The 25,552-nt window shown below is 41.9% G+C and overlaps 1 protein-coding gene across 7 annotated transcripts in view; it reads right to left on the reverse strand.

The window, feature by feature from the left end:
• ADAMTS18 (ADAM metallopeptidase with thrombospondin type 1 motif 18) overlaps nucleotides 1–25,552 on the reverse strand; it is a 189,343-nt gene that overhangs the window by 69,059 nt on the left and 94,732 nt on the right. For 3 of the 7 annotated variants that reach the window (XM_032486787.1, XM_032486788.1, XM_032486784.1), the window contains 3 exons: nucleotides 4,003–4,285; nucleotides 1,590–1,783; nucleotides 1,257–1,340 (listed from right to left, as the gene is read on the reverse strand). In XM_032486787.1, coding sequence (XP_032342678.1) covers nucleotides 1,257–1,340; nucleotides 1,590–1,783; nucleotides 4,003–4,285 — 561 coding nt within the window. Of the gene's footprint in view, nucleotides 1–1,256; nucleotides 1,341–1,589; nucleotides 1,784–3,998; nucleotides 4,286–25,552 lie in introns of all 7 variants that reach the window. The other 4 variants (XM_032486790.1, XM_032486791.1, XM_032486789.1 and 1 more) reach the window with 3 other exon arrangements.

The raw sequence follows: 25,552 nt of genomic DNA on the forward strand, positions 1-25,552 counted from the left end.
GTTGTATTTCTACATCAAATAACTTGACATCAGTTAGAAACGCCTTTGTTCTTCTCATGCTGGTACCATCTTTAAAGCACTGTTATAACTTTTAGAACCTAATTATTAATTAATGGGGATAAAGTTCAATGGCTTCTTCAATAAAGCAGGAGGATGGTGGTGACCATAGCTTATTTACCCCAAGTCAAAATTCCCAGCAAAGGGCTTGCCATGTCACAGATCATAACCGATCAATCAATAAAATGAAAGCTTACTGAATGAAGAAAGGGTAATAAAAGACCTACTCTTAAAATAATTATTTATCAAAACGTCTGCTTAACACTATTGACTTAGGTCAAGCGGAGGGTTGTTAGACAAGATCTTTCATTATCTGTGAATTAGGATGTTGATGGCTTTGATGTCCTTGGGCAAAGTGTAAGTGGTAGGTTAGACAGATGTGTCTCCCAAACAACACACCCTCTTTCCGTCTTTCTAAAATTCTAAGAATTATTTGATAAGTTGTTAACCTCTGTAGTGCCACACACCTGGGCAATTAGATTTTAATTGTTGTCTTGTCTCTGACTCTCTGCTTTGCATATTCATTACTGGGGATACAGGTGAAGAGGAAAAACTGCAGGGACTTAAAAAAATCATCTGATTGGTAATTCCCACCTCAAAAATACAGTTTCAACAGCATAACCCTACAAAGCAGTAGGTGTCATGTCATGCAATCGAACACATTATGTTCTGTTTTACATCTCACCATAATCAATTCGAGGGCAGTTAAACATTCCTTTTCTATTTTCTGTAGTACGTAAGGTAGTGCTGGAAGATAGTAGCTTTGCCACCAGAATTTTCTGATGACTTACTTTCAGTATATTTTCAAAATATCCATTTGCAATTACCCAGAATATCCAATTTACAAAATCCAACTAAACTTTAAATCTATTATCAAACGGACTTTCCTTGTGAAGCCTGCATATTTGTATAATGTAATACCTGTATTTTACTTTCGTATTTGTATTACATATACCTATTTTATGTCCTGTATTTATGCATATACATTTTATATATTTATGTATAAATAATTATTTTGTGATATTTTAGTTACTTTAAATACACAACCCTATTAGACGGTACTTTCCTTGTGGGTAGGGTCAGGATACTTTCAAATGAATTTCCAAAGGCCAGTCCGTGGGGTGGCACACAGTAGGTGTTGAATAAGTGTATCCTGAGTGGCACAAAGAATGAAGAAATAAGCAAAGTTTGCCACTTACAGGTTCTTGTTCCAGAAGAATGAGGCTCACCACAACAATGTTTATATCACTTCCAATGGTCCCGTCTTTATATAGGCTGGAAACCTGTTGGAACAATTGAAATCAAACAAAAATAAAACCAAATTGGAAAATTTTGAAGATTGCCAGGGGAGATCAATCAGACATATTTGTAAGTATATACACTTCCAACTAATTTGACCAAATATAGGCACCTATGAAGCCGATTTCCTTAATTTTTTCCAGTAAAATCATGTGGCTACATCTCCAACCCACACGAGGGAATTCGGTGACTTTAGCTGACTTGGAGAGCCAGAGGGCTGACAAGTCCCTTACCATGTTCATGACTGTGAGAATGTACGTGGTGACGTTGGCCTTGCCGTGTTTTTCCACCATTTTCTTGTCTGCTACCACAAGGGTTTCCACGTTTAGGCCTTTTTGTGATTTTCCAGCTGATCTTCTGGGCCGCCCTGCGCTCCCGTATTCATCAAACCTGAGATAGGTGTCCTCTGTGGGAGGCTTAGGGGCATCTACAAGGAACAGAAGAGCATATGGAAGGGCTATCAGCAGAGAGCACCTGGGTGAGAGAGACAGAAATCTAAACAAGGGGAAGAGAGAGACCACCTAACCAACAATTCGCTCATCTACTGATAAACGATGCCACTAGTGCCTGTCTGGGGGCTTTGTACCTAACTTGTGGTCAAGAGAGAGTCTTTCAATACAAGGTTGGATGAATGGATGGATGGATGAACAGGTGCAGTAACCCAAAGATGCTCTTCTAAAGAGTGAAAGAAAGCAAGCCACAATTCTAGTTGGTAGAGCAGATCAGGAAAATCCAGTACTGTGGGAATCATCTTTAAAAACAGGGAAAGCTTATTTTATTGCTCAAAAAGCCCCTGCAGAACCAGACATTATCCTTTGCTCCTGAATTTATTATAAGACTTTGTACATTATTTTCTAAATAAAATTTAGAACTATATATCCTGTCAAACATGGCCAGTGCCTTATCCTCTCGTCTCATCAACACAAACTTGAAGGTAGCACAAAATAAGCAGTTGACAAGGACCCTCTGACCTGAGACTGACTTAGTTACAGGGGCAACAGCACAGTTAGGAGTGATATTTTAAATTATATTAGATACTTTGTAATAGATAAGGCGCAAGCACCACCTGAACAGAGTGGATACCAGCCAGAGTCTTTGAGCAGAGACCTGGAAGTACCTGTTGGGTTAGGTATGATCCTGTTAGTTAATGGACAGTGACAAATCCAAGGGTTGCTGGGAAGGAAAAGGACATTTGGGAAGCTCAGGACAATAACTATGTACTAGTAATACAGATAGATTTCAATATTTTAACAACTGGTACAGTTGTAATGGTGAAGTCAGTTCTCCACAGAGTGAAAGTAAAAGACCAAATTACTTAGAGTTACATTTAAAACTTCAAGTTGGCCATCGTGGTAAGTGATTGGGTTCCAGTTTCCTTATTAACGAAGAGTATGATATCCAATCATAAGGTTGCTCTCAAAGATTAGCTTTTATATCTCATATCAAATACGTATTGTTGCCACGATAAATATCATTACTATGATTAACACAACTATTATTATAAATCTCTGCCAAATAGATGTTCCTTAAAAGGGACGTTTCCGTAACACCCAAGTCCCCAAAACCAATTAAAGTGGTCCAAACTGTCTTGCACTATTGCTGCTGGTCAGCATCTCAGAGATATCAGTTCCTCTTCTCTGTGGGTAGAACTACCATCTGGCTGCTCTGCACAGCTCCATAGTCACCTGCCGCTCATGGCTACTGAGACTCTGACACGTGGCTGGTGCCACTGAAGGAACAGAATGTTTATTTAATTTTTATTAATTGTATTTAAAAATTTAAAAGCAATACTTGAGCTTTTTTAGCTACTGAAAAACTTAAGTATATTTGAACACAATCTGAGTACGTAAGTCTACTTTTAAACTTGAAATTTTATAAAATCTAGACACAGATTAAGTATTTCTCATGAGAATTTATTGTCTGCTTTGAAATTGTTCTCTAAGTGTAAAATAAATAGATTTCCAAAATTTAATATGAAAAAAGAATTAAAAAACCACTTAATTTTCATTTATGTTAATTTGTTATTCTGATGACATGTTGAGATGATATTCTATATATATTGGGTAAAATATATATATTTTTAATATTAATTGACCTATTTAAAAGTGTTTTAAAGTGGCTATTAGAAAAATTTAAATAAAATTTGGGGCTGCTGTTCTATTGCTAATGGACACTGCTGGTCTGGAAAAATGCATGTTGTGCCTGGCTCACAAACTTGTGTCCAAGTGTCCCTGTGTTTTCTTTGCCACCTCCACTCAGGGGCCAAGATTCTTGTTAATTGGGAAGTCTTTCCTTCAAGTCTTCAAAAGGAACACCCAACTACACCTGGAAATTCACCTCTGATTTCTTTCATTATTTGGAAAACTGAGTCCTTTTCTCATGGGTATGGAAACCAAAATAGTATTGAGATGTTGACTAAAAAAGTAGATGATGCTAAAAGAGCAAAAAAAAAAAAAAAAAAAGTACATCAAAATCTTTCCAGTTTAACTTAGAAAAACTGATCAGTTTTTGCCTGACGGGGATGATGACTGGTCCACCTCCAAAGTAAATTTCAGCGGGAGCTTAGTGTAGCCCAGCATAACCTGCAAGTCAGCACACCCAAGGGCACTTGAGAGGAACAGAACAAGAAAAAGTTTCCTTACATACATTTCTTGCGTCGTCCACAAAAATGCTGCTTTTGCAACCTTCGGTGGTGATGCTCTCTTTCTGGATTCCAAGATGTGTGGGGAGTGTGAGTTGGAGGGCGGACAGCATGGTTCTGGCTGGAGCCCGGGAAGTCATGGCAATGCTGGACCTTCTCCTCCGCTGTCCTCTTGTACAGCACGTGAGGATGGTGGCCTGCAGGTGAGCTGTAGTTGTGTTCCTGGGCCAGGAGCTGAGGTAATGGCGAGATGAGGAATTCATTTTTTCGTGTCCTTATTAGACCTGACTAAAAAGTCAAACAAAGAAAATATGAATGAGTCCATGCAGCCCTTTTGTTTAACCTGTTGATTTTTCAGCAATTTTGTATCAGCTACTTCCTATGTGTAGGCACTGCACTAAATGCTTGGCATGTAGCAGTCATTTTATCTGTACCATTAGCAGGTGCAACCATTATTATCCCCATTTTACAGATGGGAAAACTGAGGCTATGATCCCAAGTAGAAAAGCTAGCACTGGCACCCAGAATTCTCCACCTTCAGAGGCACTGCTTTTAACTACTATTCTTAGATGATGTTGGGGACTGAAGCCTGAGCCACATGACATCCTGGGAGTCTCCGCATCTGGGACATGGCATACACCAGGGGAAACACCAGACAGGGTGATGCATTTAAAAACAGGCTGATGCTCAAAGAGCTGATAGTGTAGGTCGTAAAAAGAAAGACATTCCATCTTGATTTCCTAAATAAAAGGATTAGTAAGGACGGCAGAGAAAGGAGTGAGCAGCTATCAGTGAGCAGGTAGAGGTCTGGGGAATCTGATGGGCTGCACCGTCATGAAGAGACATACCTGCTCAGTCAGAAGCAAAGAGGGCACTGGGGCAAGCCCATCCAATCACAATGACACTTTCCAAGTTCATGGCTCTACCTTTGCACTGATGTGTCAGTCACAATACACCCAGTCATATTTTCAGCATACCTGGTCCTCTCTGCCACATTTGGCCTGGAATTTTCCCAATATCCAGACCCTGCTATGGAAAGTGTGATCTGTGGACCAGAGGCTTCAGCCTTAACTGGAAGCTGGTTAGAGATGCAGACTCTGAGGTCTCTCCCCAGACCTGCTAAATCAGAATCTGTACTTTATTTAGATCCCTGGGTGGTCTGTCTGCCCATTAATGTTTGAGAAACATGGATGTAGACTAACAATCCTTAAACTGTGCTGAACATGAGCAACACCCGCAGATCTCAAATATGTACGTACACACACACACACACACACACACACACACGGAGTCATTCACTCCAAGGCAGAATCCTGTTCCACCAGAAACCAAATCTCTGTCCTGCGACTAACGCATCAGAATCGTTTGTAATCATCAGGTAATTATCACAGCGTATGAAATTGTGAGGCAGGGCTTTAGACTCCATCTTCTTCATGTACAAAGTGGGGACAACTCTTCCTGCCCCGGCAACCTTACAAGGGGAGATAAAAACAACCATGGTGGAAGCCCTTTATGCGCTGGATTCCAGTGGTTTAGATGATTGATGATGACGAGTGATTGAATCAATCCATGGTCACTGAGCACCAGCGAGATGCCAGGCTCAGGTTAAGTGCGAGCACACACCTGTGCAGGAAATATACACATACAGCACGTGGTTCACTGGGAGCCAGACACAGAAATATTCGTGTATGTAAAGGGGTGTGGGGTGACGGCAGGGTACCAGGGGAACACAGATCATCCCCCAGGGAGGATGGGTGGCATCAGAGGGGCTGTCCCCAGACCTTATTAACTCTATGTTACAATTCAGTTTCTCACTTCTAAAAGATGTCCTGGAATGTGTGACTTTTGTCCTGATTCTCATTCTACTTCAGAAGTCTGCTGCCTTCTTTAAGACTGTCTTATTGTCTGTAGCACCAGCATGATACCGAGAACTTGGACTCAAAGAGAGATGCTTTCCCTCATTCAGCACACACACACTGAGCCCCAGATTCACAGCTTTGTTCTAGGCTCTGGTGGAAAGAGGCACAAGGCAACTAAATAGTTCGCATCTGTGCTCTCGGCGAGGTGACGGGAGAAACCACTGGCAACAAGAATTTAAATGAGTAAAATCTCACCAGCCCAGGAATCCTGGCCATTGCATCTTTGGGCTGTATCTCAGAGCAGCCTGCCCGCTCTGGCTAGCCCAGTGCCCAGCTGGTAGACACTTTCATCCATCATTTGGACACTTTCTATCAAATCTTCCAAATCCCCTCGTCCTCCCCAATGTGGTCTCCTGACATCAGCCAGTGTCCTTGTCCAAACTAAACTGACTCACTTCACACTCTCTGGTATTCAACTCAGATCCAAATCCCTTTTCCTGGGCCACAGATTCCTCCATCATCTGCTGCCTGTCGAGCCGGGCAGCTATATCTGTCCCCTCTCCTTCAGCCCATTCTGAACAGGACACTGCTTTCCCTTCCTGAATCCAGTAAATTCTTCCACTTGAAAGGGAGCAGAATTCGCACCCCTCCAAACCTCCTGGGTGGAAGGATTACCATGAGATGATTATTTTTAAGAAGAAACAGCAGACCCAAGAGCAGCTCTGAAAACCTAGCAGAAGCGACCCCTTTCGGAAGAGTATTTCTGTTTAGAAGGGAAATCTCCATTGTCAGGAAATCACCCTACCTGAATGGAGGGGCTGACTAAAACTCTAGAAATTCTTATCAACAGAGAAGGTTCCACCTTAAATCTGTGTCACAACCATACCCTTGTTTACTGGGCTTTGCCTGACAGGCTCCCATAACTGCACCCCTCATGCCTTCTTGTGCCTTTAGCTGGAGACGGTACTTAGTGTGTGTTGTGGGGGGTGGCTTGGGCCTGGCGGGAAGAAGCTCAGTTCTCCTGGGTCGCTTCCGTCTGCAGGGAGTTACAGGATGTTAAACACCTACATGTTTTCTCCTGTTGATCTGTCCTGTATTAGAGGGAGGTCTCAGCCAAGAACCCAGAAGGGTGAAGGCCAAGTTCTTCCTCCTCGCCTATGCACTCTCAACAGAGTGTGCACACACTTTGCCTTCCATCCACAGTCTTCTTCCCTCCCCTGCAGACTCACTTGCTCAGTTTGTAATCTTTGCTATTGTCTCAGTGCAGCACCATCTCCAAGGGGAGACAGGACTCAGGACTCTGTTGAAAACTACCCTCCCCCACTTCTCGGTATTCCAGGTCCCCATTAATTCACTGTGTGCCCGTCTTCAAGGAAGGAAACAAAGAAAATGCAACCTCCCCATCCCCTCCGACATTTTAACGGACACGCCATGCACGGGCATTCCTGGTGTACGCCACATGCCAGTACATATGTATTTATTTCTCTATGAACATCTGTGGAATAAGTGAATTCAAGACTCTCAGAGTGGACAGGATGCCGAGAGCAGGCCGGCATCCTCCTCTCTTTCCAGCAGGGTTAACCAGAGCTGGGAAGCGGCATGTTTAGATGCATAAAAACCATGAACTCTTTCTACATGACAGATGTGAAGCCAGGAGCCCTCCAGAGGGTACCTTATTTCAACCTCACGGCCACCCTGGGAAGGAATCTCAGCAGGAAGTACAGGTAGAATTCAGTGCCCCCACACTTCCCAGAGCAGGGCCCCCTGATCTAAGCCTCCCTCAGTGCCCTCCCCTCTCCACGCTGCATGAAGACAAAAGACCCCATTTACAGTCCCCAAGAGACAGAGTGAACAGTTATAGGGGAAAAAAAACTGAGTGAATGATCCATGAAAAGTCCTCCAGCCTCACTAACTTCCTAACTTGGTTAAGCTAATATCAAAGGCTTCAGCCATGAAGGTGCCTTAAGTGGACTAACCGGTTTGGAAGCCTTCTCTTTTCTCCCTGTTTCTTGAGAACTGGAGGCAACTCAAATGCAGAGTGACAACTTCTGCACCAAGAAAGCAAAAAAAAAAAAAAAAAAAAAAAAAAGGCATCCTACATCGGGACAAGCACGTTGGGCCCAAACAGCCTTCCACTTTTCTGTTTATGGAGACAAGGACAAAAATCCAGAATAATTCTTTATGACAAAACAAGGATTTTTCTGGGCTGGATACTAAGGAAGAAAAATATTCTTTTGGGGGGGAGTGGGTGGTTAGATTGATGGAAAACAGTGTAGTCTAACCAAATAAATACATTTTAGAGTTTAAAAATTTAACCCCAGTACCTCTCAAGGGAGCCATCTGTTTAATTACAGAATGTGTGAAGCATTTTGAGTTCCTGAACACAGGCGACGTTCTGACAAAATGTGGCAAGAACACAAGACAGATCTGTGGTTCCACGGCTGCCAATTAAATGGAAGAAGCAGGGATTAAACGAGAGAAGATTACAAATGGGTATGAAATAGGCCTTTGTGTCAAGTACGAAGGAGAAAAGCAGGTTCTACAAGAGAAGACAGCAGAAAGAGTGAGGGGAATGGGGAGACTAATTCTGGAAGGTTTTTTGAGGATATTTTCACAGAGACTAGAAGCCCTTTCCTGGTTCACACAGGGGGAGCCCAGAGGGAACTAAGAGATGGACAGCTCAGAACTAAGTGGGGAGAAGCTGGCCAGGCAGGGGAGGGTGGTGGGGACCCAGAGACCCACCCAGAGGGGCTCGGCATATATCTGGAGAAAATTCTAATTTGAAAAGACACATGCACCTCGATGCTCATAGCAGCACTATTTACAATAGCTAAGACATGGAAGCAACCTCAATGTCCATTGACAGATGAAAGGATAAAAAGTTGTGGTATATACACACAATGGAATACTACTCAGCCATAAAAAGGGATGAAATCAAGTCATTGGCAGCAACATGAACGGACCTAGAGATGATTGTACTAAGTGAAGTAAGTCAGTCAGAAAAAGACAAATATCATATGATATCACTTATGTGGAGTCTAAAAATAATGACACAAACAAACTTAATCACAAAACAGAAGGAGACTTGCACAGACATAGAAAACAAACTTATGGTTACCAGGGGAGGAAGTGGGGTGCAGTAAACTAGGAGTTTGGGATTAACAGATGAACAACAAGGTCCTACTATATAGCACCAGGAACTATATTCAATGACTTGTAGTAATCTGTAATGAAAAAGAATATTTATATATATAACTGAATCACTATGCTGTACACCAGAAACTAACACAATATTGTAAATAAACTATACTTCAGTTTTTTTTTAAATGGGGGAAAAAAGAAGGGGCTGGAGCATGAAGACACCCTTAGGCATCCCCTAGAAGGACAGGAAAGGCCCCAGGTCTGTGGAGACGTGGGTGCAATAACTTTACAGCTGAATATGGTTCCCATGTGTTCAATCTTTTCAACCAATATTGTTCAATATCTTCCAGTTTTAAAGACCCAGAAATTCAGTTCCGTAGTTCTGCCAAGTTTAAAATTAAATGGGTACTGACCAAGAGTTAATACTCTATTTAGATCAGATTTTACTATCTGATACTTTTTAAAAGGAGATAATGTATTTTACGTGTTAGCAGTTGTTTCCTATTTTAGATTACAATGGCCACAATGATTCTCAAAGGACTCAGGTCAGGTGTAAATCACACTTCAAGAAATTTCCCTCAATTTCTATTTAAAACACCCTCCCTGTAGTTCACATCTGAACTCTATCAAAGCTTTAGATGTAACATACACCACAAGACTGCAGATTCCAGAAAGAGTTGATGAATTAAGTGGTGGAATGAAGACCTAATTCTTTTTAAAAAGTTTGGTGTGAACAACCTTAAAGATCAATGAAAATCAGGAAGAGACGAGTTCCCCGAAGGCAGGGTCCACGTCTCAAATGACTGGGATCCTGACACGTGTACCTATTACACACTCAAAAATCAAAGACTTAAGGGATGAATGAGGTTTGTTAACAGTGAAACCAAGCTTCAGGTGAGATAATACATCTTAAAGAAACAGCTTGAAATAATAATTTAAAAAGAACCCCATGGGCAGTATCATTATTCTATTTCTATTTTCAGTAAAGATGAACAGTCAGAATAACAAAGTAGCCCCCATGAGGCTGGCTGGAGAAGTACTGACAACATCCTCTTGTGGTTACCAATGATCAAATGATTTTTCACTTTTTAATTTTTAACCTATCTCCAACCACAGCAACATAAAAATATTGTGACTTCAACGGAGGCATCACTTTCTTTTACGACAACAGGGATGGACCTAGAGAGTGTTATGCTCAGTAAAATAAGTCAGACAGAGAAAGGCAAACACCAGTATAATCTCACTTGTATGTGGAATCTACAAAACAAATGAACAAACATAATAAAACAGAAACAGAATCACAGATACAGAGGACAGACAGGTGGCTGCCAGAGGGGAGGGAGTGGAGGGCATAAGAGAACTAGGTGAGGGTAATTAAGAGGCACAAACTTCCAGTTACAAAATAAATGAGTCATGGGTATGAAGTGTACAGTGTGGGGAATATAGCCAATAATTAGGTAATATCTTTGGATGGTGACAGCTGGTAACTAGACTTATCATGGTGAACAGTTTGAAATGTATAGAAATACTGAATCACTGTGCACCAGGAACCAACAGAGTGTCGTAGGTCAGTTAGGCTTCAAACGCAAACAAATTCACTCATAGAAAAACAGATCAAATTTGTGGTCACCAAATTTGTGGAGGGAGAGGAAACTGGATGAAGGCAGTCAAAAGGTACAAACTTCCAGTTAGATAAGCAAGCACTAGGGATGTAATGAACAACATGAAAAACACAGTCAACACTGCTGTATGTTATATATGAAAGTTCTTAAGAGTAAATCTTAAGAGTTCTAATCACAAGGAAAAAAATTTTTTCTTTCTACTATTTAATTTTATATCCTAATGAATTGATGGGTATTCACTAAACTGATTGTGGTCATCATTTCAGGATGTACGTAAGTCACATCATTATGCTGCACACCTTGAACTTACACAGTGCTGTATGTCAGTTACATCTCAATAAAACTGGAAGAAAAAAAGAATAACTACTTTAACTTCGAGGGGAGCAGGGGAGGTGAAGACATCACACTAAAAAAAGAAAAAGATTTGTCCAAACAATAGAACTAAATAATAAATAACCAATTTGTTGCCCAACATGTATGAAGACATGCCAGAGGAGAAATCTCAGTTCAGAAAAAGCAAAAGCTTCAGAAAGTGTCATCAGCATGAAACAGAAATCCACGCTCCAGGGGTTGGGGAAGGAAAGAAAGTAGCAGAGAAATGAAAGACGAAGAAGTAAGGAAAAGGCTGAGAGAGTCTTTAAGGAAAATCACTGGCATGAGGATGTTTTAGGATTTTATAAAGAAGTAACAAATGGTATTGAGATAAAATGGAACGGTACAAAGACAATGAAGGAAGGGAAAGGCTCAATCTAGACAATCAAAGAGTTTAGAGGTAAAATTTAAGCCCTGCTGCTTTGCTAGCTGGGCTTAAGCATTCTGAACTTCCGTTTACTTTTTTTCCCACCTGTGAAATAGAAATAAAAGTTATCCCTAATGTGAGGCTTCTCTTTGATTAAATAGGTGAATATTTATCAGGCCCTGTTCCTAGTTGTGAATTGTTTGGTAAATGTTAACATAAAAAAGAGCCATAATGATTTTTAAAAAGAAAATTAGGGACTTGAGAGTACATTTAAAAAAAAAAAAAAAACTAGGTTCAGGCGAAAACACGTGGAACCATTTCTGGTCTAACGATCAGAGAAGAGACAAAACCTGATGTTATTATGCTGAGAGCATACAGACACTGGTAACATCCTTACTTCTCTGTAATGTACATAATTCTAAGAAACTGAAATAGAACTCTTTGCCACGGGCATCTACAGGCAGAGATGCTTTTACAGACAACCGGGACAGGCCCTCACACGTGGACATACACTTTGCAAAAAGAACGTATGTTCAGGATTCCCTATTATTGTCAAAGGGGGAATAATGTCATACTTTTGGATAAAAAACACAAAACTACGTATGTCAACAAAAACATAGCATTTCTCATCATATCAATATGATCATCAACTGGACTCACAATAAAATGTGATTTAGAAGGGAATTTATGTTTTATCAATTCATATAGTATATGGGAATTTTCCTTCAAAAAAACCATAAAGCCCAGGCAATCAAAATTCATGGGAGTTTGGGACTGACAGATACACACTGCTGTACATAGAACAGATAAACAACAAGGATCTGCTGTAGAGCACAGGAAATTGTATTCAATTTCTTGTAATAAGCTATAACAGAAAAGCATCCGAATATATATGTATGTATATATGTGTATATGTATAACTGAATCACTTTGCTGTACAACTGAAACTAACAATGTAAATCACCTACACTGCATTAAAAAATAAAATGAAAAAAAAACTTACTCAAATACTGTCAATATCCCCCAATTGCTCACAGCCTGGTGAGAGAGGGGGCCATGGAGCTAGTAAGGGTCACAACACATTTTCAGTTCTGTGATGATTAAGTGTGCCTTTCAGCTTTTCTATTATCTCTTGAGGAAGGTTACAAACCTCTCAGGTACAATAATAATAGTGCTTCCCTTAGAGGAATTTTAGAGGATTAAATGAGTTAATATCTTTAAAGTGCTAAGAACAGTGTTTGGCACGGAAAACACTCAAAACCTGTTTACTGTTGTTATAATTACTGTATTTGATTATTTGAGGAGACAGAGCAGAGAAATGGTGCCTTTTTCTAACCGTGTGTTTGTATTATAATTTTCTCCCTCACCTGGATCTGAAATTCTGGGAAGTGGCATCAGTGCTCTGTTACTGGAAAACAATGAAAGGACTAAACAAGGCTTTAAGACCCGCAAAGAGGCATATTAATGAAATTCTTTGAAAGGTAACTGAAGATATTTAAAGATAGAGAAGAAATCATGTATTTTTCTACCTTGGAGAGTTGTGGGAATTCTAGGTTTTAGTTTTGGTTTGTTTTGATGGGGACAGGAAAGAGAAATGGCAGGCAGAAATGAATCACTGGACCACTCCTCTGATGTGAGCCTTTTTGAAAAGACTCATCAACTTATCACCCATAATGTTCATTAGTTAAATTATTTAAATCTATCCTAAGTCCCCTCCAAAAACCCAACCCTCTATCTATCTGCCCTCGTCTGAAAATAGACATCAACATGGGGAAAAGGATGTTTTCGATCCACCTTAAATGATAGATGGATGGTTACTGCTGGAAGAAAAAAAAAAGTGAAGTAGATTTTTCAGGGAATATGGTGGAATGTACCATAATCGTGGACTAGAGCTCTCAAGTTATATGCTAGTCATTTGTTTGGATGGGACAGGTAAAGGGCTACCTCCTCCCAGTGAACACCTGTGCAGATTACTCCAAGGCTGTTCAACAGATGCTCACGGAGCAAGCACTCTGCCTGTGATACCCACAGCTGCGTCCCTGGGCAAACATGATTTACCCTGGTGACCCCTGACCTCAGCTAGGTAGGTAGAGCCTCCACGGACTCTCAGTCCCTACGGCTTTCTGAGTCACACTGATAATGACGGATTAGAACAAAGGTTCAAAAATCTTGCTATAAGTAAGTCTTAGAAATGCCTGTGTTGTTGTTGTTGTTGTTGTTGTTTCCTTTGTTAACCAGAGACCAGCTACTTCTTCAAATACTCCAGTAAGGCTCAAAATGAATTTTCCTTTTCTTTCACTTACACTAACCAAATTTGGCTCCCAAACAATATTAACTAACATGGCTTTGACCATATGCAATGCTTTATGCTACTGACACAAAGAACAGATCCAGTCTCTTCCTTCAAAGCACTTCAACCATAACCGTCTGTCCTGGTCAAGATGAGGCCATTCATGCAGCTCTACAGAGATATGAAGAACATGCTGATGCAACTTATTTATTTGACTAATTAACAATATTTCTACTGAAATAAACACTTAATGACTTTGACAGCTCCAGTCTCATGAGCCCAGATATGGTGGTTCACAACTCAACATTGGGTTGGGGTATATGCCAATCCTGTCCATTCTCAGAGGGGCAAATACCTCTAAAAAACTTTTTTTCAACAGTGGATTAATATCAAAATGGTTAACATGTTTACCCTGGCCTACTGTACACATTTTAGCATTAATTTAGAAAAAAATTAAATACACACATGTTCATACAAACACAGTTTTCATAAGCAGCCACAATTTATGCTTCAACACGGATAAATTAATCCAAGTGGTTTAATCGTGATCAACAGGTACTGGGGAGTATCTCTCCTCTCTTGGCACCTTCCTTTACTGCCCCATCTGGAAGAACAGATCACTATTTCCTCTGTATCAGACACTGTGCAAAGTAATCTATCTGCAAAACCTCATCTGCCTCTCGCCACAGTTCTATTTGATGGGTCCATTTACCTCTCTGTATTCCAGGGTGGTCTGAGCACCCAGCCCTCCCTTACTCTTAAATGTACATCCTACCAGGATTCAGGAAAAGTTCAAGAAACACTGTAATTGAAATTTGCTAAGAAAGTAGAACTTCAATGCTGTCTCTCTCATTCACACACACACAAAGGTAAATATGCACAGTGATAGATATGTTAATTAACCCAATGGGGAGAATATTTTCACGATGTATTTGTACAGCAAATTGTCACAGTTTGTGCTTTAAATATCTTACAACTTTAGTTGTTAACTGTACCTCAATAAAGCTGGAAAAAAGGAAAACAAAGGTTTCAGAGAGGATATGATGTTTTGTGGGGAGCAGGGGAGCAGCCCAAGCAGGGTAGCATACCAAATTAAGGTATGACTCTTACCAAAAAACTTCTGGGCTGGCTTAATGTAGGTCCTAACCTCCTGTCAACTGCCTTCTACTGCCACTACAGATGTCTCTGAAGGACACAGAGAGGTGCCCATCAACTCAGATCTTCCAGGAATGAAGGCTGGGTGTGAGTGGCACTAAAACAGAGAGTCATCCTTTTGGCTTCCCCCTCCATTGCCACCCCAAAGAGAGGGCCCTGAACAGTGTTACTGAGAAGCTTCTCCATGGATCTGGAGATAACCAGTTCAACTTCCAAATGTGGCCTTACTGGATGTGACTGATCTAGTTTCAATGACAGCCTGCGGTGCTCTGGTTTTCTCCCTGCTACTGCATTGCATGCACTTTCAGAGCAGCGCTGGGCCACTCTGCTTTGCAACAGCCATGGCACATCTGGGATGTCTGAGACACTCTGCACATCTCCGGGAGAGATGCATACATAATAATAAGGAAGAGAAATCACATCTTTCCAGCCTCTCAGACAGCTAACTATGCCTTGGCAATCAACAAGAAGGACAGATGTCAAAGCTGCATGACCCTTACAAGGAGCACGGTCATGAAAACTTCCGCATCGAGGGGAGACTAAGGAAGGAGCCTTTTGACAGCCCTGGGTCGCATAATCCTCTGCTCCAGCCTTTTCTTGAGAATCAGATCATTTCAAAGGAAGCCTAAGAAAAGATGTCATTTGGAAAACACATGACTGCCATAAAGGCTGTTGGTTAATTGTGAGGGACCAGGTGGAGATGGCTAGCATGTCTGGATTTAATAGAAACCAGACTTTCCACCGACTTCACGTGGGACCACGCTGGCCAGCCTTTCCCCTAGACCACAAGGCTTTGGTGCTGTGTCTGCTAATAACAGTCCTTCTCCTTGACACATCATATCAGCAGCCTCTGGGTGGCAGTGGGGGGAGGGGGGCATGCCAAATGTCTGGGAGAAGAGGGTCAGAACTAATGTCCATCTAAGTTGTGTTTTTTAATGTCAATATCAGAATCCCAAATTTGTGCTCCCAACCACAAATTCTGATTTTCTCCAAATGGCAGTCCTACTGAATGTGGTAGTATGGGGTTCACAATGCTGAGAAAACTGATGTATGACTGACCCCTGAGCTCCTAGCTCTGTCCTTCTGTGTTCTCACTCCAGCTTAGACCTGTATCACCCCAGATGGAGAACAGAGCAGTGGCCTCCTGTCTCATCTCCCTGTTGACAATGCCCACCTCTTTTGCTCCAACATTACTTTTCTAAAGCATCACTTTGAACAGCTCACATTCACACTGTTTTATTACAGGACAAGTGCCAGAACAAGAAATACGGATTTCAAACCACTTTGCAGTCCAGTCCAATCTAAATTCAGCCCCCCGCCCCCAGCCTTTCTACCCATCTTCTACCCTATTTTACTGAACCCCAGGTATGCTGGCTCCATTGCTGTTCCATCAACAGGACAGCCAAGCTCCTGCCCCAGGAGTTGTGTGTCTAGAACGTTCTTTTCCCAAATACTTCATTTAATTTAGATTTTTGCCAAAAGGCCACATCTTCAAATCATCCGGTAAAAACAAAGCAGACCTCGTCATTCTCCATCTCAGTTATTTTCATTTTTCTGTTTAGCCCTTATCATTACTTGATGGTCCATCATGCAGCTGTTGGCTTATGTATTTATTGGCCATTGCTTCCTAACTCCCCAAACCCTAGGAGAAAAACAACCAATTAATGAGATACATCATACCTGTTTCCTGATTTACTTTCTGATTTACCTGCCCCTCAAGCAGACTTCTCCACCATCCTGCCGTGAATGAGAGAACACACAACTCTCTGCGGGCGTACAAAGTCAGGGCACACTGCCTCCAAGGATGATGCTCAGACTCTTATGTGGTGAGGCATGGCTGAAGGTTTTGAAGGAAAAAGACCTAAGAACCCATCTATATAATAGAAAACTGATTGGACCCAAATTATAGGGATTCTCTGTCTCCTAGAACAGTGAAGGATAAACCAATTTAACACTTTGTTTTCTGCTTAGCATTGTTGTGAAATACGCCAAAAATTCAGACTAAAATATTACATACAGAGCGTACATTGCTGACATCCAGTTTGTCAACTCTTACTATGCACCATTTTGCTTTAGATTTTTTTTAAAAAGAGCCTAAATATTACAGAAGTAAGGAATTAAAGTATTGAAATCTAAACTCTCAGGGTCAGTTAAGAGGAATATTTTCATATAAAGTTAGTATCCCTTGCTATCAAAACTAACTCCTTGCTATCTGAAAATAATGAATCTATTATTATTGGTTATTCTTGCTATTTAAATTCCCACCATCCACATTTATTTGGTTTCTGAATTTGGAGAGTAAGGTATGTGTATAGTTGGTGCTTAATGCGTGTTTTCTGACAATAGTGATTTTCCCACAAGGAATGGTCGACACGGGTCCTGTGACTCAGCTGGAGCTGCATAAGTGGTGTCTGTTGTATTTGCCAGAGAGCAGAGCAACCATTTTTGGAAGAACTGATGCTCCTCCACTCCCAAGGCTGCTGCCTTGCTGATGCACAGCATCAGGAAGACACATGTTTTCACTTGTTTCTGTAGTGGTGATGGGTTATGTCAAGCTCTCCACCCCACCTTGCTCTGCCTCCCTTGGAACTGACAGCATTCATTTGTTGCAAAGGCAGCTGGAGCAGGAAGCGCTGCCAGCAACCAGCTGTCAGCGATGGGATGAACTATGCTGCATAGCATCATCCCATTGGACGGCGGCACAGCAGGGCCAGATGATTGACTGGACTTCCCAAGTTCCCCCAGGGGTGGTGTGCAAGAACCAGAGATGAACACCATGTTGGAAATGCCTGGTCCCAATTTTCCTCAGTTATTTATCTTCTTTGGCCCCTCACTATCCTCCTGCTGAAGGTAAAACCAAGGAAAATAATCATAGGATTATGGGATGTTAGCAATTGTGTACTTCACCCTCATGATTTTCCAGAGAAAGAAAATGGGATTCAGAGAGAATAAAGAAATTGCCCAAAGTCTCACAATTGATTTGCAGCATATTGTTCTGCTTAGCATTCAGCCTTCTGGTCTACCAAACGAAGACACTGCCCTTGATGATTTAAGGGCAAGTTCCACATTGGAAATTCTCATCTTTGTATCAGCTGGTATGACATGCAGGTAACAGACTGTGATGCAAAATACAATTTCTGCACAGGATAGCAAACTCCCTAGAGAGTCCGGAACACACATAGCAATGAATGTGTTTGTTGACAGAGCTTCATAGGATCAGAGCCCATGTAGCACCCTGAGATCCTGTCTTCAACCTGGCTGAACATCACACTTAAAGATGCACACACCTGTTCCCAACTCAGCCCCTCAGAGCCTGAATTTCTGGGCTTTGGAAACCAAACTTCTACAACAGAGATGACAAAGCAATGCCCATGGGGCCAACCTGATTCTCAGTAGGTTTTTCTCCCCAGCTTAACTGAGGTATAATTGACAAAAACTGTACATATTTAAGCTGTACAACATGACATTTCGATCTACATAATACACTGTGAAATGATTACCAAAATCAAGCTAATTAACATATCCCATCACTTCACACAGTTCCCATGTATTTTGTGTATGCGCTGAGGATACTTAAGATTTACTCTATTAGCAAATTTTAAGTTTATGATACAGTATCATTAACTATAGTCACCATGCTGTACATTAGATCCCCAGAACTTATGCATCATGCAACTGCACCTCTTGACCAAGATCTTTCCATTTCCCCCACCCTCCGGTCCCTGGCAACCATCGTTCTGGTCTCTGGTTCTATGAGTGTGACTTTTTTAGATTCCACATATAAATGACATCATTTAGTATTTGTCCTTCTGTGTCTGGCTTACTTCACTTAGCATAATGCCCTCCAGGTTTACCCACGCTGTCGCAAATGATAGCATTTCCTTCCTTTTGATAGCTGAATAATATCCCATTGTGTATATATATTTCTCTTCCACTCATCCATTGATGGGCACTGTGGTTGATCCCACAGCTTGGCCTTTGTGAATAATGCTGCAATAAACACGGCAGTGCAGATGTCTCTTTGAGATCCTCATTTCATTTCCTTCAGATGTATACCCAGAAGTGGAACTGCTGGATCAGACGGTAGCTCTATTTTATTTTCTGAAAAACTTCCATATTGTTTTCCTCAGTGACTGAACACTCCCACTGATGGAGTTGCTTTTCTCCACATCCTTCCCAACGCTTGTTCTCTCTTGTCCCTTCAATAATATCCATTCTAATAGGTATGAGGTGATACCACGTTGCTGTTTGGCTTTGCATTTCTTTGATTAGTGATGTTGGGAACTTTTTCTTATACCTGTTGGCTCTTTGCATGTCTTCTTTTGAGAAATGTCTATCCAGGTGCTTTGCCCATTTTTAAATCAGGATGTTTGTCTTCTTGCTATTGAGTTGAGTTCCTTATATAGTTTAGCTATTAACCACTTATCAGATACACACTGTACAGGTAGTCGTACTTTCATTCCGTAAGTTGTCTCTTTGGTTTTTTCATTTCCTTTACTATGCAGAAACTTTTTAGTTTGATGTAGTCCCTTTTGTCTACTTTTGCTTCTGTTGCCTCTGCTTTTGGGGTCATATCCAAAAACTTATTGCACAGACCAGTGTCAAGAAACATTTTCCCTGTATTCTCTTCTAGTAGTGTTACCTTTTCCAGTCTTATGTGTAAGTCTTTAATTCATTTAGCTTCAATGTTGTGAAGATACTTCCCTGCATGGATGGCTGTTCAAACTGTTTCCATGGGGACAAGCACCGAAAACTTCTACTCCACCATCTTGCTGATGTAAACCCTGCTCAGTAGGTTTTGTTGTTCAACTCTGTGTTAAACCCAATATTGTCATTTCATCCAATTATTCGGGAGAAGTCAGAAATTCTGTTTTGTATGTACAACAACTGGGCAGCAGTACAGAGTCGCTGCCCCCTAAGGATACATCACATACTCTCCAGTTTATCACAATCCCCAACCCTCCCCATTGTCCCACATCTCTCATGACACTACTCATCTGGTTCCTGCAGACATGCCACCTTGTCTGCTCTGACACTGACGCAGTTCAACCTCATATTTGATGCATGGCTTATGTTAGGAGTCATGTCTTATTTTCCAAGGCATATCTTTTTCCCTTTTTTTCACATCTGCCAGATCACCCAGAACAAAGCTAACTCCACATACCTGCCACACACAAATCTAACTTTTGAGGAAAACATATCTGGATCTTAATGAAGAGTCTATACTGAGCAAAAAGAAAAGGGCTGGGATTTCAAGTCTGGACTCAGATCCAAGTTCTGACTCCACACATAAAACCTCTGCAGCACTACCTACCTTGGTCCTAGTTTCCTCATCTGTGAAAGAGGAAGAACTACTCACAATTCCGTTGTTTAGCACTGTGTGGGATTACATCAGGGAATGCCTGGGGAGCACCCTGCTTGGTGACAGTCATTAACAGATCGATGAGTGGTCCCTGTTGGCATGAGGCAGGTAGATACACACAGCTTTCTTAGAAGGCTGGAAGAGAAGCCTGGCTTATTTACCTTGTGAGGTTTGTGAGTTTGCAAATACTGGGTGCTTTGATGCAGAAACCAACTACAGAAGCCTATAGTTGGGTAAACATTTCTCTTCTGTGAACCAAACCTGCCTTCTGTAGCATCCAAATGACTAGTCTAAACAGATGCTGGGGCTGGAGGAGGGCGCCTGGGGGCAAAAATAGCAAAGGATGGTTTGCCTTATTTTAAACGAATACCCTCCATCCAGATTCAGCTTCAGAAAGACATAAACAGAATGTAAGGCAAAAGCATATGCTGTTAACTCATTAACACAGAACTGAGGGATTAACTGAATGTGCACCGTGACTTCCAGGTTTTTCCTCCCGCTCTCACAGGTTTCCTTGGCTTATCCAACCATCATGCAAGTACTCTTCCTATTACAAGCACGGGGGGCAGGGAGACAGGAAGTGGTTTTCCTGCCAAGCATCAGGTCATTTCCATCTGATGTTGGTAGTTACATATTAGTCTGTCACGGGTCATGGATCAGTTTACAAAGTTATTCAAAATGTCGGATGGCTCAGGCCACCCTTGTCCCAAGACAAATTGTATTTCCATACACCAAGTATGTAGAGGCTTCCAGATTACTGATAAAAACTAGGTTCTTGGAAGCAATCTCAAAATGCACTGTTCAAGAGTGTGCACACAGAGACAGCTCTATCTTAATGCCGCTGCTCATGCTCTGTACTCTGCAATTTACTCCAGAGTGCCTTCTTTTATTTTAACATAAAGCGTTTTAAAGTGACTTGCTCCTGCTGTCACGTCTCCCCTTTAATCAGAGATTACAGACTGTATATCAGTGGTTTACCAAGACCACATTAAAAAAATCAGCAGTGGGATACTAAGTCCTTTAACTTTTGCCAAAGGGAGAGAGAGAGAGTCTTATTTGATTCTCCAACCATAGCTAAGGTAACATGTGAACTGAGATGGCAGCTGATATCTTCCATTTATCCATCAGCAACAGAGGCTGTGAGGAGGACTGGACCTCTGCTCTCCAGCAGCTTGCTTGTTTACCTGATGGCTGCCGCCGCACCTGGGTGCTGTGGGCTCACCAACAGCGTGGGGGTGGGAAGGCAGGGGCCGGCTTTTGTATTCTTTGACTTTCTCTCACACCACGACACTTCCCCAGTCTCCCACTCCAGGATTAAAGCAGGTGGGTCTTTCTCCTGTTCTATCAACTTGCCAAACCTATTTCGGGCATCCTCCAGTAGGCACACTGTAACCCCGAGCTCTGTAACGCTGGACTCACCTTCTCAGAAAGCATTTCCCTGACATCTAGTCAGAAGCACCCCTCCTTACGTCCCGATCACTGGCAGCATTGTGACTGGGCCGCAGACTGGGACCAAATGCCTGGGCTCCAGCTCTGACACCACTGCTCATAAGGCTTGTGACCTTGGCTGAGTTACCTGACCCCTGTGCCTCAGTTTCCTGAGGACAAATGCAGGACACAGACTTGTCCCTGAGCATTAGAGACAGTAATAGAGGGAAACCACTTAGAGTAGTGTCCGTGGATCAGACTGGATGGACTGGTTCTTTATCTTTCCCACCAACATCTGGAGTAGCAGAGAGGAGGGACCTTGTATGTCCTTGTCCAGTTTTCCATCCCTAAGCTTCCCAGCATCAAGAGTGGTGTCTAATGACAGATTCTGAATAAGTATTTGTTGATTGAGTGAATGAGGTCCAAGCAATGCTTTTATGGCATGATGGCGGCCACTAATGACGTTGGCAGCAATGTAGTATCGTGAAGTGGAGAACCAGGGACATGATTCAACAATGAATAAGAACAAGAGTATCCCAAACTTTGCATTAGCAATTTCCACAGAGTGTATAAAAGATTACAGGGAGCTATACTCAAAGACTTGTAATAACCAATAATGAAAAAGAATACAAAAAATAATGTATCTATATATATATGTATATATGTATGACTAAATCACTATGCTGTACACCAGAAACTAACACAACATTGTAAATCACCTATACTTCAAGTAAATAAACAAACGAAAGACTACAACCTCTATGAGGAGTTGGATATTATTTCATTTGTTATTTTTTTCAGGGGGGGTGTGAGAATGGAGCAGAGTCTGGAAAACTCCCCACATGACAGCATGTGAATGTCAGATTAATTCATTCAATAGATATCGAGGATTTACAATGGGCTAGATGCTGATCTAGGCCGTGGGGATAAGGAATACAAAAGTTCTGGCCTCTGCATCAGGGTGCTGGGATCCTGACCAGGGAGACTGACAGCTATACACATATCACAAGACAGCCTCCTTCTGCCCCACCCGCCATCCATAAAGAAGCTTGGGAGATCACTGGAGGGGTAGCTCACAAATGCTTAGAAAGGCTCATTGGAAGAGGGGATATCTAAGCCAGAAGTCTCTAATCTTTGTGAGGCCAGTGAGCAAGTTGGGGGTGAGGATGGGGGGAGGATACCCAGGTGAGGGAGCAAAGGTCAGAGAGAGAGAGGAGCTCAGTCACCTGCCGCTGTGTGATTTGTCAAGCAGAAAATGGTCTTGTGCACAGGCATGGGATGCATATGCTTTTGGAAGTGAAAAAGTGGCAGACTTTTTAAAGCCCCCAATATGAAAAAGGTAATGTATACCCACATGTGATTCCAAATAAAAATAACATTATTAGGAAAATGTACATTCAGCTGACAGAGAAATGGCTGGAATTTTACAACTCACGAAGCAAAAAAAGCCATTCTACTCATGAAAGCTAAAGGCTGTGAGCTTTATCCTGAGAAAAACGGAGAATCATCAGGGATTTGATCCTGGGGAAAGTGAACGGGGCTGCTGTGTGAAGGATGGATCGCAACCAAAATAAGAATCGGGACTATGAAATCCATCAGAGGCTACTGCCTGGGGTTTTGCAAGAGAAAATGGCAAGGGAAATTAAGTGATCATGATAAAGACAGAATAAAGCAGACAAATTTAAAAAAAAGAATGCAGACTTACAAGGGTTTTATTAACTGGGAATAGGCAGTTAAGGAAGATCTCTTTTGCAGGCAACTAGGAAGAGTAAAGGTGAAGAGAGCCTTTGGTCTCATTTTTTAGTCACCTAGCCCCGCTGACTTCCTGGAGACAATCCTTACAATCCGTCATATCTATATTGTTCAATATGGCAGCTTCCAGCCACGTGTAGCTGTTTACTTGACTCATTAAAATGAAATGAAAGTGCAGTGCCTCAGTCACATCAGCCATGTTTTAAGTGCTCACTAATCACACACGGTGGTGGCTACTATCCTGGATGGCATGGAAACTTGTCCGGGATGCTCCACGCCACCAACCTTCCGTCAACATTATCCAATCAATTGTCTGTGATCTCACACACTTATATTTTGTTTTCCTTTTTAATCTAAAAGATGCCAAGCTCTTTCTAAAGACAGGAATCTCTACCTACATGCATCAATTACATGCCACTGCATATGTGCATTTGGAAGAGAAAAATGGCAGGATTAGAAACCAATCATTTATGTTTCCTCTAGAGAAGACTAGAACAGGCTTGCTGCAAACACGTAATGTCAAATAACAAGTAATTCTTTGGGTGTTCTTGCAAAGTACTAAAAGCCAGGGGGGCGGGGGTGGGGAGAAGCCAGCAGTAAGAGTCTATCAGTCTCCCTTTTAATACCTGCAAAGAGCCCTATGAACAACCTATAATCTGCTGGGGTTAGAAATAATGGGAATTAGCATCTGAAAACAATAACAAAAACTACAACAGCTGCATTTGGTTTCAACTTGAACAGAAAGTGAAGGTATTGTTTTCTTCATGCAGGAGGCAGGTAAGGGGACCCAGGAGTTCATTTCAGATCAACTAACATCTCAACACTCTTAGTTTCCAAACAGCCTCACAAAGGGGTCCATCTGTATCACAGGAGAAGGTGGATCGGTAAAGTGGACAAAGATGCCTTGGCTTTGAAAAATGTAATTCATACTAAGCAAATAGTTCCACTGACTATTTATGTCCACAGAAACTTCAGTGCCAGAAAAGCAGTCTCTCCCCCATGGAAGGTACCCAGCCACCATACAGGAAACTGAACAAAAATGATGAGAATCATTTCATCAAGTTGCTGACCACATACAACATGCCAGGCACAACTGGTCATATTACAGGAAAGGGGACAATCAAGGCCATGTGATATCACCTCACTCCTCTGCTCAAAACTCTTGGGCAGGCCTGTCCAGCTCAGAGCAAGAGTCAAAGTGCTCTTGGGGGTGTCATGCTAAGTTCATGATTTTCATGATCTGAACTCACCCATTCTTCTTGGACTTCATTTCCTGAGGCTTATCCTTCACTAATTGAGCACCTGCTACACTGGCCTGATGGCTTATCCTGAAATATGCCAAGTATAATAATATTCCTGTGCAGGGCCTTTGCAAATCCTGTGTATTCTGCCTGGAACACTCTCTCCAAATGGGCTCACACCCTCTCTTCCCTCCTGCTTACCTGTCACTTTGAGCAAGACCTTCCCTGACCCCCTTGTATGAACTTCCCACCCCACCACTCCCCATGCCTACCGCCCCCCTGCTGCTCCACTTTCCTTCCAAACAGTTTACCTTCTGATAGATTATAAATGTGTTTGCTTCTGGTCCGTTTCCTCCCACTGGAGCGTATGCTCCAGGAGCAGGGGCACTTCTGTTTCTTCACTGCTGTATTCCCAGGGCTCAGCCCAGCTTTTGGCATGGAAAATCACTTGTTCACTGAGTGCCTCTGTCTTCATGGGGTTTATATCCTAGATGGCAGATCCTTGTGCATATTATTAAGTACAAAAATCACATCCTTTTTATCTAATAGTAACAGTGTGTTTCATTTATAATTAAGTTTAATTAGGCACTAAATCAGAAAGTAGAATGGCCACCACCAAATCCTTTTCTATGCTGACGTGATGAGTAAGTAGGCTGGCAGAGGGGACTTTCAGACCACAGGGAGAGCTGATGGTATCAAAAGGGCAGGGAAAGGCCGTCATTAAAGAAGGAAAAGGACCCACAATCAGAAATCAGTGGGGACCAGGCAAAGGGCAATGTGCTGATCACAACTTCCCCAAAGAGTCAGCCATATTTTTAAGGAGACATGCCCCAACTTGAACCCAATGTGCAGTCCTTTCAGGTCAGCCACCCAGTTCAGCACAGCCTCCACTGCACCGTGGGCTTAATGCAGGGGTCTCAAAATGAAAGTCTGCTTGGGGGTGTGCCCTCCATCCAAAACGGACAG

Source organism: Camelus ferus, chromosome 9 (genome assembly GCF_009834535.1).
Source record: "Camelus ferus isolate YT-003-E chromosome 9, BCGSAC_Cfer_1.0, whole genome shotgun sequence".
In the NCBI taxonomy this organism is placed as follows: Eukaryota; Metazoa; Chordata; class Mammalia; order Artiodactyla; family Camelidae; genus Camelus; species Camelus ferus.